This window comes from Embiotoca jacksoni, unplaced genomic scaffold (assembly GCF_022577435.1).
Source record: "Embiotoca jacksoni isolate LCO1_2020_lvr unplaced genomic scaffold, fEmbJac1.0.p SCAF_1, whole genome shotgun sequence".
NCBI lineage: Eukaryota > Metazoa > Chordata > Actinopteri > Embiotocidae > Embiotoca > Embiotoca jacksoni.
Genome location: NW_027185229.1, coordinates 14102807 through 14124502, shown reverse-complemented (window position 1 = coordinate 14124502; position 21696 = coordinate 14102807). Strand labels below are relative to the sequence as shown.

General features: G+C 39.4%; 2 protein-coding genes across 4 annotated transcripts in view; one reads left to right on the top strand and one right to left on the bottom strand.

Annotated features, from left to right (window-relative positions):
- The window catches only part of iqsec1b (IQ motif and Sec7 domain ArfGEF 1b), a 201626-nt gene that overhangs the window by 156989 nt on the left and 22941 nt on the right, over nucleotides 1-21696 (bottom strand). The window lies entirely within an intron of this gene.
- LOC138200070 (piggyBac transposable element-derived protein 4-like) lies at nucleotides 13518-15179 on the top strand. The gene is given in 4 exon segments (XM_069152492.1): nucleotides 13518-13707; nucleotides 13774-14543; nucleotides 14545-14734; nucleotides 15130-15179. Coding segments are annotated over 4 exon segments (1200 nt in total).

Sequence of the window (21696 nt, the reverse complement as noted above, 5' to 3'; positions counted from 1 at the left end):
ATAGAAACACAAAACTGTTTAGCTCGCTTAATCTTAAATCCACTAAAAAAATATTGATGCACTCGTGTTTTTAAAATTTTAGCACCAACTCAAGTGTTAAAACCAATGCCAGCCGCTGCTGGGATTTTAAGAAACTGGTCTCCTCAGTTTACAAACGTTTGCAGTGTTGTTAAAAGAAAAGGTGGTGCAACACAGTGTTAAACATGCCCCTGTCCCAACTTTTGTAAGATGTGTTGTTTGCATCAAATTCAAAATAGACGTATATTTTTTTATAAAACAATCAAATTTCTTAGTTTCAACATTTGATGTGTTGTCTTTAGCCTATCTGCAAAAAAATATTGGATTACGTGATTTGCAAATCATTGCATTCTATTTTCATTTACATTTTACGCAGCGTTCCAACTTTTTTGGAATTGGGGTTGTATTTTGAGAATGGATGCCACTCTGGTCCGTTTTAAGGCCACAAGAGGGCAGGTTACACTGATTTTGTTTTACGTCGGGATACTCGCAAAATCAAAATTTGTAAAACAATTTAAAAATGATGCTGTGCTCAGGGAAAATCGCTTTGGTGGACACGGGTCCCATGCCCATGATAATTGGTGAAAGAGTCCTCCTACTGTATAGTTTCAAAATAAACCTGAGGTCTTCGCCCAGTAGGATGGAAGGACCATGAACAATTCCCATGGACCCAGACCCATATATCCATGCAGTGAATTTGGGTCTGGGCATGCCAGGCTATGGTTTTTGTGTTTGTGGCTAAACATTGTTAAATGTTTTATTCCTGTCCATTTAGTGTTTATTGTTATTTCCTACTATGAACTGTAGCTTACAGACAAAGTTGATTACAGTTTGCTGTGTTTTGGTTGTTAAAAAAACATTCATACTAATTCTTGTCGTAACTGTTCCATATACAGTGCCTATAGCAGGAGGAGCATGCATTTCTTACAATATTCGAAAGACCAGGGTATAGATGATGTATGCGAGATATGGTTAGGAGTTTGCAAGGGGTGCCTGAAAATTGACTGGATTTTCTACGTTGTTCCTCTGTCTGACTTCATGCCCGGCCACTCTGCTCTGTACAACTTAATGCAGTTTGACTCCAGCTTCTGTAGCTTCTGGGATGCTGCTGACAAGTGCTGCAGCATGTCTGGTGAAATAACAAGCATTACCTAGCATGGCAGCAATCATCTTCAGTGGCTGTCTCAGAGCCGGATTGTGACGCAAACTGTTCCAGTGGAATATAGCCATGACAAGCACTAAGTGTGACTTTGGTACATTTATGAATCTGATGAGCCCCAAATCATATATGTGATCTGTTTGGTATTCTTTAGTCTACGGGCTGCAGTTCAGAATTTACAAGTGTTGATTTGAGTAAACTATACAGATTTGTAATACTAAACAGTCCTCGCACCAAATACCCACTAGTAAAGTAAGCCCCTATCCACCCACACCGCCTTCGCAAGCTAAATCAAAAAGTGAGTTTTTAACATTATTTGAGGTCATACTGCTTTCATTGATATGGATGGTTTGGTAATACATAAAATCAAGTAGGAGGGAGAAGTCAGGAGACATTTTCAGTGTCAGACTTTAGAGTCTCTGCATATAGCTATTTCCTGGAAGCAGTACATACATTACAAATGTGGTCTCTATCAAAGTATTAAAAGTACCAGTAGAAGGAATTCTTGAAATACATTTTTGGTGAGCACTACTTATTTCTACAAGTATATAGCAATACAGCTGAAAAATAGATTTCAATGGAAATATATATTAGTTTTAAATGTCTTCAGTATTGTTCTAAAGTGTAGAAAAAAGGCAAAAGTTAAGGAAAAAACCCTTGAATGACTTGGTGTGCTTATACATTACAGTTTGCTGACAAAGACCATGACATGCATTTGGAAGCTTATAGAAAAACAAGTAAGCAAACCTTTAGCTAACTTGAGTTTTGTTTTAGGGGATAAACGACCTCTTTCCAAGGTCTAGAATACACACTATATCTGCACACCACTAGATCTAAATGCTAAAATTTGTTTGTTTGATTTTGTGGAAAGTTTGAGTTAAACAACCCACTAATTCTCATTCAAGAATACCTTTGGGCATGTTCATAAATGTCAGCATATGCAGCATGCGACTACACCACAATGTACTTTATCTGACTTTTGCAATAACCACGCATTAATTTCTAAACTTTGCAGAGATGCAGAATACGGCCGGGACAAGCTGTTAACTGGCAAGCACATTCACAGCTAGGCAGATTTACCAGTTAACTTGACCTGCACGTGTCTAAACTGTGGCAGGAAAACAGAGCACTTGGAGAAAGCCAAGCAGACAACGTGAGACCATACAACGTCGACACAGAAAAGCTTTTTGCCATGAGGCGGCAGTGCTAAGCACAGAGCCTGTATTTTCTTTAACATGATTTTAATTTTATGAAGAAACTTTCTCAGCCTGAACATATTGATCAAGCTGAGGGGCATTCCTCTCTCACAGGGATCTGCACAAAAGGCTTGAAGATTACATTTCATTACCTTTTAAACATAATAGTAAGCCGTTAGTAGTCAAAATGCTTTAGCCCAATGGAAAATGTATTGTCACCACAATTATGCTAATATCTGGATCATATATGCATTACTACACACTGTGCATACAGTTTTCCCTGGAGAAATATTAGTTTATCATCTGGGCTTTGCATCGGGGGATGCCAGCCCCCATTTTCACTAGTTTATTGGAGTAAAACAATACAGCCATTGTTTCCCCTTATGGCTGAGTGCCGGGAGGATAACTGCTCTCCCTGGTGCTTAAGATGATTTAACCCAACAGTGACATGGTTGGAAAACAGTTACAGTATGTGTCTGTGACATGAAATGGTAAAAATGTGTTTGTCTGTTAGCAGGTGTTTATCGACCTGGCAGGTTAAAGGCCTGGTGAGACCAGAGCAAATTTAAGTCATTCCAGTGGAACTGCTACAATAAGGGATTCGCTTGCAGAGGGAAGGTAAATCCATGCAAATTTAACTGACTGAGTGCAACTTTTTTTTGGCGAACTCTGACCCCCCCGCCTTCTACACAATTCTGACTCATTCACTACTCTCTACATAAAGTACACACCACGGTTTACTAAATAGCGAACAGTAGATTTTGCACACTTAATCAGCATCATTTTGCCACAAAACCAGCGGCTGTTAAGCTGTACAATGGGCATTTCAGTGTTTGGAAAATGTGGTGATTGCATGTTAGCATAAAATTGTGGACACACCATAAACACTACTTTTTTATTGCACGGTGAATTTTTTTAATACAGTGAACAAATTCACACACCGAGAACTCTGACACTCAAATGAAATTGCAGACGGTAGTACACTAAAAAGTAAACAGGAAGCTATTAAAACAAAGTTACATAGTCTGGGGGAAGCTACATGGATTATAAACTGTGTTGCATTAATAACATTTATTAATTATTTTTCTGTCCAATAAAAACTGATCTACAAAATGGTATTGAATCGCACAATGGAAAGTACAGATGTATTTTTTTGAAAAAAATAAACTGTGATCACACGAAGCTAAAACATTTGGTAAGTGACCGCCGGCAAGTTTGTTGGTTCAGATGGCTTTATTTTGTCTCTTAAGCAACTTTATTGAACAGTGTAAAACATTGAACAAAACTATGAACTAAAAAAAGTATAAACTGAACAGTATAGAGAAAATAGAGAATAATCATGCATTCAGGCAGTTGAGAATTGGTAAAAATCACATTTGAGCACGTCCCACTTCGAATTGAGAGAGTTCACGAGGACAACAACCAGCCATCATCTGCCCCCAGGAAATCTGCTCTATTTCTGCTGTCAAAATTAAAAAAGAAAAGTGACACCAACCTAACCACTATCCACATACACCAACAGAGAACCAAACTGGAGCTCCGGAGGTCAATATTATTTGCACACTACATTTCAACAAGTTTTGATGCATTGCTGTTTTTCAGATTTAAACAGCTAGCAAAGTCACCAAGTCTGGCTATTTCTATTATTTGTAACGCAAGTACAATTTTACCTAACAACAAACACTGCCATCTCAACTAACATTAAATATACTTCAGCTAGCTCAGCTGCCTAGCTGGCAGCTCACCGACTGGACACGCAGTCATGACAAACTCCGAGACCCAGGTTTTTCAAAAAGACATGCCTGTTGTTTTTTACTGTACCTCGTTCTGTTGAGACTGAGACCAGACAATAATGCAGTTTAGAGGGGGATAGTCACAAGTGTGTTGTACACAGGACAATATAACAATGGGAAAATGTCACAAATCGTGAGTCAGTTTCTTAAAATAAATGGCACTATCATTATTTTGTCCATTACTTCCATATAGCCACCCAGATTGTAATGAATGCATTTTCTGTTGAGTCTATGTCATCAACTAGAAAGCTATTTGGAGTTAATTTTGTTACTGTATTAGATGTATACTATACGAGATTGTGTAAAATAAAATGAACAAACAAAAAAAAGCTGTTTTCAATAATAGCCAATGTCATTATGAAGCTTTAACACTTAAGCATATTGGCTCATATTAGCTCATAAGTTTCTCATTGATTTTACATACTGAAAGTAACTTGAACATGTTGTAGCCTGTGTCCAGGTGTAGCCGACCCTTAGTGAAGTCAGATTCTTGACATTTCATTCTATACCTTTGCCCACCAGTAGGATTATTTGAGGATCCTTAACTGACCACCATCTGTATTTATTGTGAGGTGTTTGGCACCATTGGTAGTTGACCATTAGTTGTTCAACCAAATCAGTGTGTCGACAGAGAGTAAGTGTACAGCAGAGCAAGTCAGAGAATTTGTTGCCTTTTACTTAAACTCTTCTTATTTTTTCTCTTCCACAATGTTTTCTCTTCCTCCATAATTTAATGATGTATGTTCAATCCCAGACTGGTCAGGGGAAGTTGCAACTTTCATCAGGCATACTCCCAAGCATATAGCATGGTTATTTCAACAGATTCACAGTGGCATCAAGGTAGTGGAAAGTTATTGAAAGTATTTTTTGGATTAGAATTTCATTAGCTGGTAATCAGCTGTTGTCTGTGCCACTTGTAGAAGATGGATGGCCCTGTAGCCTCTTCCAGCTCATTCGCGTCATTTTATGAGCTGACTGCAATTCAGCAACTGCCCACAAACCAAGTTGTTATTTTTTTATTTCACTTTATTAATCCCCGAGGGGAAATTTCTTCGCTACAGCAGGGGGGCTCTCAGGGGGGAGCTGCTGCAACAGGCTGCCACTAGCGCGGCGCCAGGTAACCTGACCTGAGGTGCATGTTTTTGGATGATGGGAGGAAGCCGGAGAACCCGGAGAGAACCCACGCAAGCACAGGGAGAACATGCAAACTCCGCACAGAATTGCCCAGGACCGGATTCAAACCCGAAACCTTTTTGCTGTGAGGCAACAATGCTAACCACTGCACCACCGTGCCGCCCTCTTTTTTATTTATTTATTTATTTTTTATTTCACTTTATTAATCCCCGAGGGGAAATAATATATAAATAAGGTAGCAGCTATTTCCAGTGAAAAAAGCCTTGAGAAGCTACAGTATGTGACTTGCCAAGCACCAAACACAGTAGGCTGGATGACGTAAAATGGATTTACATTCATCACATAAGCAGAAACACAATTCCAAACTAAAGCTATTTGCTAGACATGAAATGTTTGAAAACTTGTTAACCGTCACACGTGTTGTGTTTTTAGCTTGTTCTGTCTGAGTGTCCAAGTACATTAAAAACTAATTTAGACAGCTTTAACTGAACAGGTGTCGTAGGATAATTGTATGTTTAATGCTATATGATAGTTACAATTTTGGTGTTTCAGTGTTTCGGCATTTGTACATTGGATAAAAAGTTGACTTTTATCTGATTTTAAAAAAAGGAAGTACTTATTTTTAAATTAGTAAAATGGGGAATACATAAGAGGTCTTATATCTTATTGAATTTTTTTACGAATTTAAATGTTTTGTCGTAATTTAATTTAACTGTAAATTTGGTGTACTGACCAAATCTGTTGTCTTTGTGGACCACAAATTATTTCCTGAACACTTGAGATTTGTTTTGATGTGTAATGATAATTCATCTAACTACAGCAACATATGGTACAATAAAATATATTTTTCAGTGTTACCTCGACATGTTTTGGTAGTTTTTTTTAATGATTTGAGAAATCCTGTTCTAAATGGGAACGTATTCACACGCACAATAATTCCACTCCTGCAAATAGCTTGCTGTAAAATTGACTTTTTTTTTTTTTTTTTTTACTTTAGTAAAGTGATCACACTTTTAGTAACAAAATTAAAAAAAAAAAAAAACGATATCCCACTCAACCTGAGAAAATCTGCTGTGTAACATAATTTAACTGTGGCTGACAAACTGTGATTGTGTGACAGCTTATTTTATGTTATATTCTGATCAATGATGTCCTTCACGTTGGGGGTAATTTATAATTATATTGTAAATACGTAATGAAAGCACTCCTTTCGTGCCTCGTGCATAAGTGCACAGCAGTCTCATCTTTAGAGATTCAGGTATTTAAAAACATTCTATGAAATTTCTTATAAAAACAGCAGGAATTAACAAAAATAGCTTCAGTTCATGTTTTGTCAAAACCTGGATTATTAGGGAGTTTTTGTTAATATGTACTGCTACACATGGTCTTTATTGTAATACAACTGTATTTGTATGGCCATTTCTATCTGTGATGTATGTGAAATTGGAGAGGAAAAACTCCATATGCATAAAAGATGTTTTGTGATATTGTAGGGGTCTGTGTGTGCGTGCCTCCGTCAACTAAAAGCACCTGAATTATGTCTTCTTCTGCTTTCTGTGATGTTATTGGACCAATGTTGATGCTGAAATGTGTAAAAACCCAGATGTTCTCCACGTGTGTTTAAAGAAAGCCTCTTTGATCGACAGTGTATACTTTTTTTCTTCATAAAGGAGGGCTTAGAGTCTTCATTTTATTTTGTGAGCAAGCCAGACAGAGCACGAAAGTGGGTGTCTCACACAAGAAGCTTAAGTGTGGGCAACATGTGCTTACCAGACCTCTGTAGCCCGCTGCTCATGTCTGCCTGAAGTAGCAGCTCCGTACTACATTAGCTGGTACTTGCATTACACACCTACATCTTCAATTGGTCTGTTGGTGGTTGAGTTGTAGATAATGTAGGTGTCAAGTTTAGACAAGGATGTTATCCCTGGCTCTGTTGCATCAATTTCAAATCTTAAATTGTCAATCGTGAGTCTAGCACTGTTGTATGTGTGCAATGCTAATCAGTGGGGTACTAAGGGTAAAAGGGACTCAAAGGTGTTTTTTAATGGCCAAACAGAGAAATAATCTTGAAGGTCCCAGTCAGTCACCTGATAATACAGTATATGCTCAACATACCATAGCTGCACTACCATGTTCCTCAGCATGATCAAGGACAAGCTATAATGTTGCACAGTTCGCACCCTAAGAGGTGAAACGTCAGTTAATAGCCTGATATTAATGGCTATGGCATTTTAATTTTCTGTGGTATAATAAAAGCCAGTGGCAGAATTTCCACAGCATATTGTGACCATGATTTGAGGTGTGAACACTAATGCCTTCAAGCCCTCAGGAGAGTATTTAATATGTGGCAGCATACTGCACAGATATTATTGCTCATTACATCTGTGACCATGGGGAAGTCATAACCACATGAAAGAAAAAAGACGTGCGCCGCTAACTGCTTCCACATTAAATAACATGGGATTATAAAATCTGATCTAAATCTATCATCGCTGTAGCCCACAGATGACAGCATCAGACAAATCAACATCATCCTGCCTGTGTAACGACAGCAGCTTCAGAGAGAATAACGCGCACGAGACATCAATTATCTTCTGGTTCTATTTTAAGGCGCTTTGTAAAAAGGGGCCAGTGACGTTGCCAGAGAGTGGTGATGTTAGCAGCCACTCAATTTTGTTGTTGACATTTTGTTTGCCATGCATCACGTTGCACATGCGTCCCCTACATTCCCACTGCATGTGTCAACAGCAATTATTCAAAACAGAAATGTTCATCTGAGAGAAAATGTTTCTGAGAGAATATTTAGCGGCCATTATACACATGCTAAGCTACATTCCGAGGATCACTTAATTGAAGTCAAAGACAGCCATAACACACTGCAGTGTGCCTCAAACAAGATGAGAGTAAAGTCAATACACAATGCCAATGCATATGGGAGTATTCTATTAAGTAATTGGACAATGCAATTTAAGGATACTATATTTATCTCATCTTTGTATATGACATACAACTGTGCTACGTGGAAAAAATAATCCAATTCAATACATCAGTGAAATGTTCAATGATGGTATGTAATCAATTCAATCTATTTAAGAAGAGCAATAGTTCAGACAAACTATTTAAAGGGGGCTATGTGGAGCATTTTCACATCAAGTCATTTGGAGAAATTAGTATAATTAGCAGAAACAAATGAGACCACCACTGAGAGTGGGTCTGGCAGCCTCTCATCTGTGCTCTGCATTTTCACTTTTGTCTGCCACCACATCATATTTGGCTGAAAATCTGTTGGATTGCTTTACATCACAAAAAGAGGATGAGGATCTGCTGTAATGCCAGTGCAGATGGAGCAAAAGCTGTCATGTCATGAGGTTTCTGCCAGCGGCAGATGGTCGAAAGAATGATAAGAAAATAGAAAAGTGACTTCCAACATGTTTTCCTCTTCAGTGGGGCCAGACTGAAAAACCTTCAACTGAAAAGGTAACATCTCTTGTTTGACAGGGACCAACAGGGTTTTGTGGGGATGTAGCTTCATTCTGTTACAAACAATGTTGCTCATGTGCTAGAAGCCAGTTCAAGTATGACATGCTACACTGGTTTAGGGCCAGTTTGGACCATAGATTAATGATGAAATGATTTGAAACGTACAACTACTCACAATAATCAATATTCTGAAACCTGCTAGTTCACACCAGAGTGACGAGACCAGATAGTGTACCTCTGTTTTAATGCTGGTATTTCAGGTGTTTTTGTAGTTGAATATAATTCCTCACATCTTAAAACATGAATGAGGGTAGTGATAGTGACTTACTTGCAGTTGTTGCTTTTTAGTATTAATGAAACACAAAATACATAAAATAAAAAACAAGGGAGGGTGGAGAGGTTGGAGTCACCTATGGGTGCTTCAAAGGAATATCCAGCAAGCTTTTGGAAATGTATGTCCTGAATTTCAGACAGGCGATTGTTTCCGTCTTATCTATGTCTCCTGCCTTTATCCGGAGCAGTTCCGTCATTTAAAGGAGTTGGTATCTCTTCTAATAAAACAGAAAAGAAAAACTACTGTGCCTTACAAAACCATCCCACTTGCAATTTAACAAGCTAAGTCAAAGGTGGATAGCATCAGCTGGCTTGGGTCAAGCGGAGATTGGCCAGCTCACAACTCCTCAACTTTTTCCATGCAATGTTCAGAAACTGGGATATGTATCATGTTTAAAGAAATTGCAGTAACTTCTACATGTTCATGAACAAATGTGGAGAGTTAATACTTTCTAAGTACTTCCATCATCAATCATTGGTCTACAAACACAGCACTTGGCAACAGCAAAGGAGAGCAAACCCTCGTGAGATGGTTTTTGGCAGTCACCTCCGTAATGAAGGTCCCGCTTCCATTTTCTTTGCCACTGCCCATCAAAACCAACTGAACGGATCCAGAGCTCTGAGCTTTGGGCATTTGGAAACTAATATAACAACAAAGCAACTTTGATATCTGGCAGCGCTGGATGAAACAGAAAATCATCAGCAGTGTCCTGTTTATTGGTGTTCAGAGGAGTGTGGACATGAGGCGGAGAGTAGAACTATGGAACCTGATCCAAAGAGGAGTAAAACCTCAAACCCTTCAACTTCACTTGTCAGCTCCTACTTTATCTCTTTTTCAGCACAGTCCCAATCGTAAGACACTTGAACAATTTGGATGTTTTTTTTTTATTCTTCAGGCTCAGAGCATCAGCAAATTTGATTTGAAATAACATAATGGATGCTACATATAATTGCCAGGTCTCAGATTTGTTTAGGGTTACATTGATCTAGAGAGAACAGTGAAGGAGAAGGCCTTTTTTAGGACAAGGTTGAGGGGTTGAAAAACAATTGGACAGATGAGGTCAAACACATTTGATACACATGATGCTCTCTCAAACCTCCCCATTTCAACCAGCTTTGCTCTTCTTGTTGTGGGGTGACTCTGCCTTCACTCTGTTTTTAAGCAGGTGGACTGCAGCTCAGTCAGATTTAGATCAGCTAGTTTACTCAAGTGCATGTTTGGGATTGTTTTCCTGCTTCATGATGAAATCACTTTTGACTTTTACATTAATTTGACTTGACAATGTGAGCTCACACAATGCCACTATATTCCTCTCCTTTGATCCTTTTGCTTTTGTCAGCAGCGAAATCATCAATAAATGCCAGTTCCATTGGCAGCCATACATGTCCAAGCCATAACAGAAGCACAACTGTGTTTCACAGATGAGCTGGTGCTTTGGAGCCTAAGCTGTTCCTTTTCCTTTTTTTTTCTCTCTCCACCCTTTCTTCTTTCCATCATGTTCATAGATATTGATTTTTCCATAGAACTTTATTCCACAACTCTACCTGTCTCTTATTGTTTTTTGGTTGTTTTTTTTCAACTCTGGCCTTTCTGTATCTAATCCTGACCACAATAAATACCAGTCAAAGAGGATAAATCAGACATGAAATAGAATTTGTAGAGGCCTCCAGTAAAAATAATTTGGTTATTAGAAACCAGAAGATTCTTAAATAATGTATGAAGGGATTGTTTCCTTTGGAGAATGTCATTCAGAAACCTTCATCGCTCTCCCCCACCTAACCACTTGGGTGACACATGGCAGGGTTTTTAAAGCAGTGTCTTCCTGTTCCCTTATCTCCATCTCCTCTCTGTTCCTGCCATTCAGACCCCCTTCCAGAGCCACACTGCAGGTCTGACCTCACTTCCTCGGCCATTTCCTGCCTTCTGCTTGAACCCTGCTGACTGTGCGCTGGCAGATTGACGCACTTGTACTACTCATTGTACAGAAACGCTTGACTTGGTCCATACTTTCTTTTCTTTTGTTTCCCCTCTTTTGATGTTGTGTCTATGTGTAGCTGAGTGAAAATGTCACTTAGACCAAAATAGATAGAAGATAATAAAAAAGGGTCTTCAGCCTGAGACAAATATGTTCACTGGCTGTGTCCATCTGTGAGACATGCTGTAAATGTAGTTTTATAATCGTGTCACGGACTCCCAAACAGACGCAAAAAAGGGTCAGTGAGCTCCATTTAATCGGATTTTGTTTCTGTAAATTCTATAACTTCACACATTGTGTGGGAGTAATACAGCAAATACTGTGAGACTTAATAGATACTGAAGGCTGACTACACCCACACTGAAGTCTGTGTGAATATAAACAAAAGGGAACCGTGCATTGTCTGCAAATGCCATCATTTTCTGATTACCAATACTTCAAATAACAGTAAAAAGCTATTCCCAAGGCATACACTATGCAATTATGATAATTTGAGAACAGTATATTGCCAGTCAATATAAATACCATTAGTTAGGCTGTTTTTGCCTTCCCAAACTGATTTTTTTTTTTTTTTTTTTTTTTTTTTGTATATCACATGGGCCAAACTAACAAGAGAGCCAACAATCATGTTATGTATTACTTTCTGGTAATAATGTTAAAACACAAAAGAAAACAATTAGCTATCTACACATTCAGCAGACATGGAGCAACATTAGACTTGATTTGCACAAATGTAAATTCAATTGTCATTCTGGCTCCATTGATTCCCAAATATCTGAGTCTTAAGATGCTAAAGGCTTCACTGTATTCACCAGCCAGTAGCTAACTTCGTCTGTCTGCTGTTTGATGCTGGGCAGGTCTGAAGACAGTGCTGTTAGCAGATTACCCCAAAAGAAAAGATGCGAACACCTTGTTTATGTTACCCAAAATGTTATTTTAGCAAAAACAGCAGTTCTTTGTCAGTGAAAGCCACAAAACTGCTGTGTTAGCAGCCATGTTTTAGAAGCAGCCCAATATACAAACCGTAAAGAGAGGCCTTTAAGAAACATAATTTCTCTTGTCAAGTAAATTCAAATTAAATAGCCCATTATCAGAAATTTGCCTGGAAGGGCCTACGGTCTGTAAAGCCCATGACACCCTGTGTTCTTTCACCCTGACTTTGGAGAAGAAAAAAAAAAAAAAGGAGGGGGTCCCAATTCAGGATGGAGAGTCATACAAAGGATGTTGTGTGCACAGAAAGAAACATGGCAGATTTACAGTACAGACAATCAAGCTCTCAAACAATACAACACCAACAAATTAACATTATGAACATCTGAGAGGATGTCAAACAACCTCCAGGTGCTAATAGGACTAAAACCATGAAGACCTGAAAGGAGGGTAGACTACATACAAACACACTGGAGACAAACCAAAGGCAAAATCATTCACACGCTAAACGTCACTGTGAAGGAAATCATGGAGATGAGGTAAAGAAGGTGGAGGAGACCGTTCTTTATTGGCAGAAGCTCGATCGAGGAGAGAGGCCACAACAAACTACTGCCCAGCTGCTAAACCTCTCTGCCTGTACTCTCACAAGGGCTCAACTATAAGGAACACATTAGTTCTGATAAGGATACGAATGTGTCCATGGCTTGATAGTGCCTAACAGAGATTCAGACATGTTGTCTCCAGTGTGACCATAACCAGCACTCATCATGGACAGTTAGTTCATGAGGTTGGGGTGTCCTTTATGGGACCTTCACTCCATATTCAGAGAATCAGAGGAGTCTCAAAGTATGTCAGACCTGAACAACAGAGTTTCCTTGACGGTCACAACTCGACAAAAGTCAAAAGGTTGAGGGGTCACAGCTAAATCATACTTGTCTGAAATAAATAAGCAGGAAAGAAAGGAGCAAACACTGTCAACGTTGTTAGACAGCTGGGATTACAACGACAAAGTTTTAAAAAATGCTTTTATAGGACACAGTGTTGTGTGCTATAAAGAGGGTGAAACATAATGGAAATGTTTTAAGTACCACCAGGAACATTTTTTACTTTTCAGGAAAACATAAAAAATATGTTAAAGGAAAGATTGCCTTCAGTTAAGATAAAGGAGCAGATGTTAGTCAGGGTTTGACATCGTGACTTAGCCCTTGTGTGGTGTTCGGGTCTGTGGGACCCATTTTAATTTTTTTATCAAAAGAAAAATGATACGATTAATTATTTTTTCAAACTGAGACTCATTGGCCTTGGCTCATTTTCTGTGAAGAACATATATCAGAACACATTTTCAATGACCACACACCGTACACCCCCTGCCCCCCTACACATTTATATTACATACAGGATGTTCGAGTCCACTGGACCCAGGGCTAATAAAAGTGTGGAAATTGTAGGTCCTGTGTACCTTCACTCTCCTTATCCTTCCTTATCACAACTGATCAAGATGGCCAAAAGATTATCTGCTCAGGGAGCCTTGCACTTGATTTTAGAAGGTAGAGAAGCTTTGGATGAAGATGTAGAGGAAGAGTTTTCAGAATGTGAGGATCACATTTCTGAAAAGTCCAAGTCTGACAGTGACTTTGAAGAAGAGGATGAGATTGAGCATCAGCTGGTTCCAAAACAAAGACGAGCCAGTGGACCAGCTCGTCAGCAGCCAGCTCCAGGACCAGAACAAGCCCGTCATCAGCTAGCAAGTGAAGAAACATGGATGTCAAAAAATGGTGAAATTGAATGGTCTTCTTGCCCAAGAAATGAGCCACCCCGCATGGCTGCCAATGTGATAAGGATGCAACAAGGGCCAACACGGATGGCAGTTTCTCATGTGCAGGACATCAAGTCTTCTTTTGATCTTTTCACCCCAGATTCCATTCAGAAAATTATTCTGGATTGCACTAATTTAGAAGGAAGGCGTGTTTTTGGAGAGAGGTGGAAGGAGATGGACCGAACCCATTTACATGCCTACTTTGGGGTTTTTATGCTTGCTGGAGTTTCCAGGTCCAAAGGGGAATCCACAGAGTCCCTGTGGGATGCAGAAACTGGCAGAGAATTTTTCCGTGCAACAATGTCTCTGGAAAACTTCTACATCATTTCCAGGATTATCCGCTTTGATAACCAAGATGACAGACCAGCTCGACAGCAGAGACACAAGCTAGCTGCCATCAGGACAGTGTGGGACAAGTGGGTGCACCGCCTCCCCCTGTTTTACAACCCTGGCGCTAATGTCACCATTGATAAGCAGCTGATGCCATTTAGGGGCCGCTGCCCCTTTAGGCAGTCTATATCATCTAAACCTGCAAAATATGGTATAAAAATCTGGGCTGCCTGTGATGCCACTTTCTCATATGCTTGGAACTTACAAGTCTATACAGGGAAGCCTGATGGAGGAGCCCCTGAGAAAAACCAAGGAATGAGAGTTGTCCTGGACATGACTCAGGGACTCAGTGGACACAACATCACATGCGACAATTTTTTTTTTTATCTCATACAAGCTGGGACAGGAGCTCCTAAAGAGGAAGCTGACCATGGTGGGAACGATAAGGATAAACAAGCTCCCACCCCAACTGCAGACTACAAAGAACAGGCCTTCCAAGTTTGTGTACACGGCTGGCACGTCTCTGGTATCCTATGTGCCAAAGAAAGGCAAGAATGTGGTACTCATGAGTACCACATTGTATTAAAAAACAAACAAAAAACTAGGAGCACTTAAAATTGATAAATGTGACCTAACAAAGGCAAAGGGCAAATATTAACCATATATTATGTTTATATTGCTTGTAATTGGGATGAAGTAAACATCTGAGTAATTTAAAATAAAATTGTTTGATTGTGTTGAATTAAAAGCCCAAAAATGCAGCGGGTCCACCAGACCCACGAACACTGGCTGAATAACAAAAATATGAACACCACACAAGGGTTAGGCTCCCGACAGTTTGAAACAAAAGAAAAGAGATATGAAGACTAAAAATTATATTTTAAGTTGTGAGATGAGTAGACCAACTGTCCTCACAAGAAAACACAAAGGAAACACATCATGGGCCCTTTTCTTTTCCGCCTAGGTGAGGCGCAGGCACAGTGCAAGTGCAGACGCCCCCGTGACCACAAGTAGGTGTGGCACACTTTTTTGGTATTTTTGTGAACACAAACGCAGGTGAATGAGCTACAAAGTCAACGTAGGGAGGAGGTTGGGTTGAATGGTTGGGTTAGCTAAACGTTCACCTCTTGTTTCCAACCAACCATCAGTCTTAGTTTCATTTAATAATCACCATTATTGTTTCCGAATGTTAGTCATACCATATTGTAGTGGCGATTATGAAGTTCCCATAATTTTGACAAACCAAACAAACCTTACCCATAGCTTGGTCGCATCATTAAACAGATGTGTTTTGTTAGAATTTTAGGAGGCACAGACACATGATGTTGCAGGGTGTCAAATTAGGAAATGCTTTTATATGTTGTTTTAGAGAGACGAGTAAACAGCTATTGACTAAAAGTAAGACATTTTTCCTGCCTTTCCTATCAGATGAGTCCCGTGTATACAGGCTGTAAAAACCTTTGTAGAGCTAAGAGTGAGTTGATTGTCTGTGTATAGTCACTACCAGGGCAGTAGTACTATTTGTTTAAATACCGGAGCGCACTTGTGATGTGAGCATTCACGATAAATTCGGTTGTTGCTGTTTCTGATATTGTAAGTATAGTTCCTTCAGTAGCAAGTTTTCATACAATAGTCAATAATGTATATTGACATTGATTTGATTTAACAAAACCACCAATATAATCCTGCTATGTTCAGTGGTTGGATTACTCCAAGTGTTTTTGTCTGATTTCAGTCACAACAGGTTTCTTCAAAAGTTTCATAATAAAAGCCTTATCAAGAAATGAAGGGTGTTTCTCTGCTGAAACACTAGAGGGCTTTTAATTCAAAACCAATACAGGAACCGTAGAGTTTGTATGAACATCAAAGGCAGTAAAAATTAACAGAGTGAATGGTCGGATAAAAATCAAGGCTTTGAGTTGACATCGCGAATCAATCAATATAGCTGACAACTTTGACCATTGCATTTGTTTTTATTAGTTTTCTTGAACGACATATGGTTGAGAAATTAATGGATTTTCAAGTACTTGAAAAATGTTAATTAATTTCAACCAGGTCAAGAAAACATGAGCATTTTATTTCCTCACTTGGGGAAAAGAAAATGGTGGAGCGTCATTCCGGTTTGCTCTAAAGCTTTTGTGGGACTATCAAATGCCAACTAATGATTTGCAAGCTTGTGCCGTTGTGGGATTCATGGAGGGCACAACTTCTACACAAATAATTCTCACACTCAGAAAACTGTCAGAGAGTAAGAGTTGTGACCCAAAGAGGCAAACAAGGATCAGCTCTTCATATGAAACATATTGTTTGGCTCAGCTACAAATTCCATCTGGAAAATAGTTGTAGGAGTGAAAGTTATAACAACCATATTAATACTTATTTCTCTGTTTGGAATAAATCAAATCAAATTGCAGTTCTTTTGAATGTACTTGCCTTTGTGCTGGGAGGGATCAGCATGTGTCCAAATGAATGTGTGTCTATGTGCAGCTTCTTAAGCCAAGGTTGTGCTCGCTGGCACTCTGACTGCTGTCTGGCCGGACCGATGCTGGGAGGGTGAGGGTTGGGGGAAGTGGCGTGCACCGTCATTAGCAGGTATTCCAAGCAGACAGACAGTCCCAGCTTGAAGCTTTCCCTGGAAGCCTCAGATGAAATGGCACAAATAATGAGGCACATTATCAATCACAGGCAGGGGGCAGCTGGCTCAGTGTATATGTACCACACACACTCTCTGCTTCTCTGTCACTGACATATACACACACGTGAGCACAAACATACACACACACACACACACACACACACACACACACACACACACACACACACACAAGGCTTGCGGCAAAGAGAGTGGAGCAGAGTAAAGACACAGTAGCTTCAGAGCAGAGCCCAGAGATCATTACCCGAGCAGCGCTTTGATTCAGCTCCTGGCTGCCCTGGCAGATTGGAGTATTGCAACCATACTGTTTCCAGCCAGGAGAGATAAAATAAGTCAATAGGTCAGGACTAGGTTAACGTCACAGGAATAAATACAGGTGTCACCACCATAATTATGACACAAAGTAGGGTCAACAAGTAATGAGATGAACAAAAGTGCTAAAAGTTCTGTTTTGTGTGGTTGCACACGACACCATGATTTCAAGATAAACATTTACCAGGATAACCTCAGAAAAAAATAAAAAATAATATATATATATATATAGCCTGACTATTGACCATCAGCCATATATATATATATTTCTAGAAAATCTAATTGACCAAAAAGTCTGAGCTGTCCGTCAACGGCTCCAAGCCAGTGACTGAGTGAAGCAGACAAAGGAAGAGCAGGAGGGATACTGTTCGCTGTGATGGACTGAATTTTTACAGATTTGATCTCCTTCCTCTCTACAGCAGCTTTAAGAGCACATACAGGTCCAATCCAGTTTCAAGACAGAAGTCTTGATGACTTCTTTGTGTCTACACAAGACAGCCTGACTGTCTATATTGTTTCAACATTGGAACAGTTGGCTGAAGATTTGCCTCGACCACAGTTATCTATATTTTCCCACCATACACCTGTCAGTCAAGGCCCGGATGCCAGAAAACTGTCCTTTTGAGTTACATCAGCTCGCCAGAAATACACTGGACTGTTGGTCTGAATTTGAATAGTTTAATGGAGGCTTTTTTTTCTTGTTCTTTTGTTTATCTATTTATTTTTGATCGTATGGGGAAAGTGGAACAATAAGTAAACAAAACCATGAATAACTTAACTTATTATGAAGTTATTATGGTGGACATTTCAGAAATAATCAGAGAGGCTAAGAAACATAAGCATTCGTTGGAGCCATGTTTCAGTCATGTTGAATGTCATTCCATTAGTATCACTTCTCTTTTTTAAAATCTGGTTTTCAATCTCGAGAATATCCCTCTCTTTCCTAAACTTGCTAGCCGCTAACTTCCTCATACCTCTAATTTAGCAGTTAGCATACAGCGGGTTTTATCATTAAAAACAGCTGCTTGCTTGAACAACAAAACTGGGGTTGGTAAAAACAGTAAGACTGAACAAAAACAACAGATTTCTGGGACATAAAACCAAAACAATTAGCTAAAAGTGACTAAAATGCTGTTGAAACCTGCAGACTATGGGAATAATTATATGTAGATTCACCACTATGAGCAACCTCTTTCACATCACATACAGTCAGTTGAACCATTGTTGATGAATAAACTTGCTTTTTTTTGTTATGCTTACTGTAGACTTGTCTTGCCCTAACTGGAAGGGTCATGTATGAATCCTAATAGGCTCGGTGAATAAACACTTTTCATTCTGTCAGAAGAAAAAGTATACCTTAAGCAAGCATAAAACTGTAATGAGTAATGTAAATGCCATTTCCGAGCTGGCAGCCGCATTATAACCACAACAGCGATCCAGTATTATGTAACTGTAGCCGTAGGTGCTGCCATAATCCCCTCCCTCTGACAGCAAGGGTTCCTAAATCTAGAGCAGTGGCCTGGACTTAAAAGTTCATTGCAGTTCAGACTGTCCAAAGCAGCCGGCCTGTGGTGCGGCGTGGGAACCTGTGGAATTAAAGCCACACCAAAGATCCCACCAGCTACAAATGCCCAGCCTGCACATCTGTGACCAGACGTCAACAGTGGGGCCGGGGATTGAATAATACGCCTCTTCACTCTTACGTCAGGACATGACAAGAGATCACAGGAAATGCCGCAGTGTTTTTTCATTTCCTCTGCAGTGTCAAGCGCATGGATATCCTTCCTGGCTGTAATTTAAAAGCTATGCAATTTCTGCTCAGTGACATAAGCGGAGTTATAAAACAAGATTAAAATACTGGTGTGAGACAAACCCCCCGGCAACATTCTGTGATTTATAATCCCAATATCTGGTGGGATTATAAATTACACCACATGGCAAAATTTTATATTTCTGTATCTGTTTTTTAAGATGACCAGATGTCTTGATTGAGGCATTCTCTACTTTGTAAGTATTATCTTTAAATCCCTTTCTGAGGAACACCATTAATTACAAGGATTGGCTGACCATTTTGTGTGCTAGTTATTTCTAAATCTGTTATTCAATAGAGAGCTGCACTATAATAAAACCATGCGATTTGTATTGCTGTGAAAATCTAAGTATGAACAATTTAAAATGCACATGCAAATGAGTTTTAATAATGTAACACAGTTTTAAGTTACTCGTGGTAACCATACTGTCATGCAAGGTTGAATGTTGCAACATCCATCACACAATTCAATTTAGATGTCTACATCCAATCGAAGTTGAGTTTGACGTGAATGGACTTCATTCAAACACTGGTGCGTACGCACAAATCTATCCTTAAATCGTGCGTACAAACATTTGATGCACAAATTCTTTATATTGTATATCTATATTATTTTATATATATTTAGGATGATTTAAGACCATGCGTACGAACAAATGATGACTGCCTGGCTGTCTTAGAAAATGTAAGCACACACCTTTTAGCAAAACTGCATTCATTAAAAAAAAATGTCAATAGCCTATAATGTGAATAATTGCTGCCAGTTTCTCATACTGGTCCATCAGATCAGGTGTTCTTTGTCCTCCACCTGCTTCCAATTCTATTATTTTGGTGTTTGATGCGTTTCTTTGCATCAGCTTTAATAGCGAGCCATATTTTGAACCTTAGGCAAATTGTTTAGGGTCATTTCACTACCTTCACTTTTAAAATCATATATGGGTCATTGTTGGGGCAAACCATTCAACATACTAGTAGTATAGGCCCATAAATATGTTGTTATTATTATTGTTTCCATACAAAGGGGGATGTTATATCAGTCCTATGTTGGAGACAGTACAGAGGTCAGCTGTGATTTTAAAACGGGACCAGCTGAAAGTACTTGCGGTCGTACAGAGGAACGACAGGTATCCTCAGAAAGGTTCTGAGTTCTGCTGTTCATTTTTATATCCAGTCACCTACGTCGCTAAGCGATCAGGACTTTGGGACTTATTCAATTAAGAGTAGCGGGGGTGGGGATGGATGTAGTGCTTCATGCAGACTGTAACGACGACACAACTTCAACCACGATTATCTCCACAACGCTTCGTTACACAGACGAGCCACCAACATTTTTAGAAACCTCAAGTCGTGCAGGTTCTGGATCTCAGATCTCCGCTTTATCTCTCTATGATGAATACTCACTGCACTATTGCGTTCTGCGGGTTCTAAGGGTTAATCTGTGCCACATTGAGCGCAGGGGATGTAGTGGCCTCAGTAACGGCAGCCTACGCGTAACTTTTTTTTTAATTATTTTTTTTATTATAGTTACTCCTGAGGAAACGATTTTGAAACGTGCGCCTTTTCTGTCTTCCACCTCAGAAACTATCATTTAAATTTTCGTTGTTGTGGAATTTTTTGGTGCCGTCTCCGTCAACTTCTCTTCACGCTCTCTTCACTTCACCACTTTCGTCATGACACAGCTTCAGACAAACCGGTGCCCTTACATGGCGAAACGGGGGCGTGTCAGTATGCTAATTGCAGAGCACGGACACGCGCCTCTCAATTTAGAATGATTCTGATTCACTAGAATACTCAAGGTGGTGAGAACAAAATTGGCCGGTCCGCACGTGTCATGAATCCCACGGTGACTTCGTGTGGGCACTCACTTTGTGCGCAAAGTAAGAACATTTCTACGCAAATATTAGTGAATGAGGCCCCATGTGACTAAAATTTGCAATGTGTAACGTGAGAGGGTGGGCACCGACTGTAACAATTCCACAGGCAAATATCACCCACTTTGCAGTTCCCCTCAGATTTATAGAGAATTTAAGCATCTTTTGAGTCATTATTTCATTTCTTTGGTTCACAACTTTACTGTTCTGGTTCAGTCTCACAACTCATAGGCTGTGTATTCTAACTGCCAGTACCAAACAACAAAAAGTTTGCATCTAGCTGTTCAGCATAGTGGCCATTTAACAACTAAAGAGACAGGTATTTTCCGCATGACTTGGTAGAGACCAAAAATGAGCAACTGCACGATTGCCCGATGCACATTTCCAATTGTTTGCTAATGTTTTCTGGATGTTCAACAGCTTGTTTTGAGGGCCCCCAAGCAGCCAAAACAAACAATGGAATAACACTTGTAATCGAAAAGGAAAAGTTGGAATATTTGTCCAGGTCACTGCTCAGAATTTGATCCTTAGGAGCGAAAAGTATGCGTGGCTGTCAGTTTCATAAAGTAACAAAAAAATAATACATAACATCCAGTCCAATATTCTCAGAAGGAGCTTTATACTACCGTCTGAAATACATGTGTAAAATAACTCTGAAGAGCTTCCAGTGTGCTGTTTTTGTGTACAAATAAAACACGTTTGTAACCAAATATACTTTTTTTTACATTATAATCAGTGCATGAGTGTAATATACTAAAACCTGTTTGCTCACATCAAGTTAGTTAGGCCGAGGTTAAAGTATTACCTACACAATAGATGGAAGCACCTAAGTAATGATGGAGCTTACCTGACTCAGTCTGATAATATACAGAGAGTAAGTCTTCA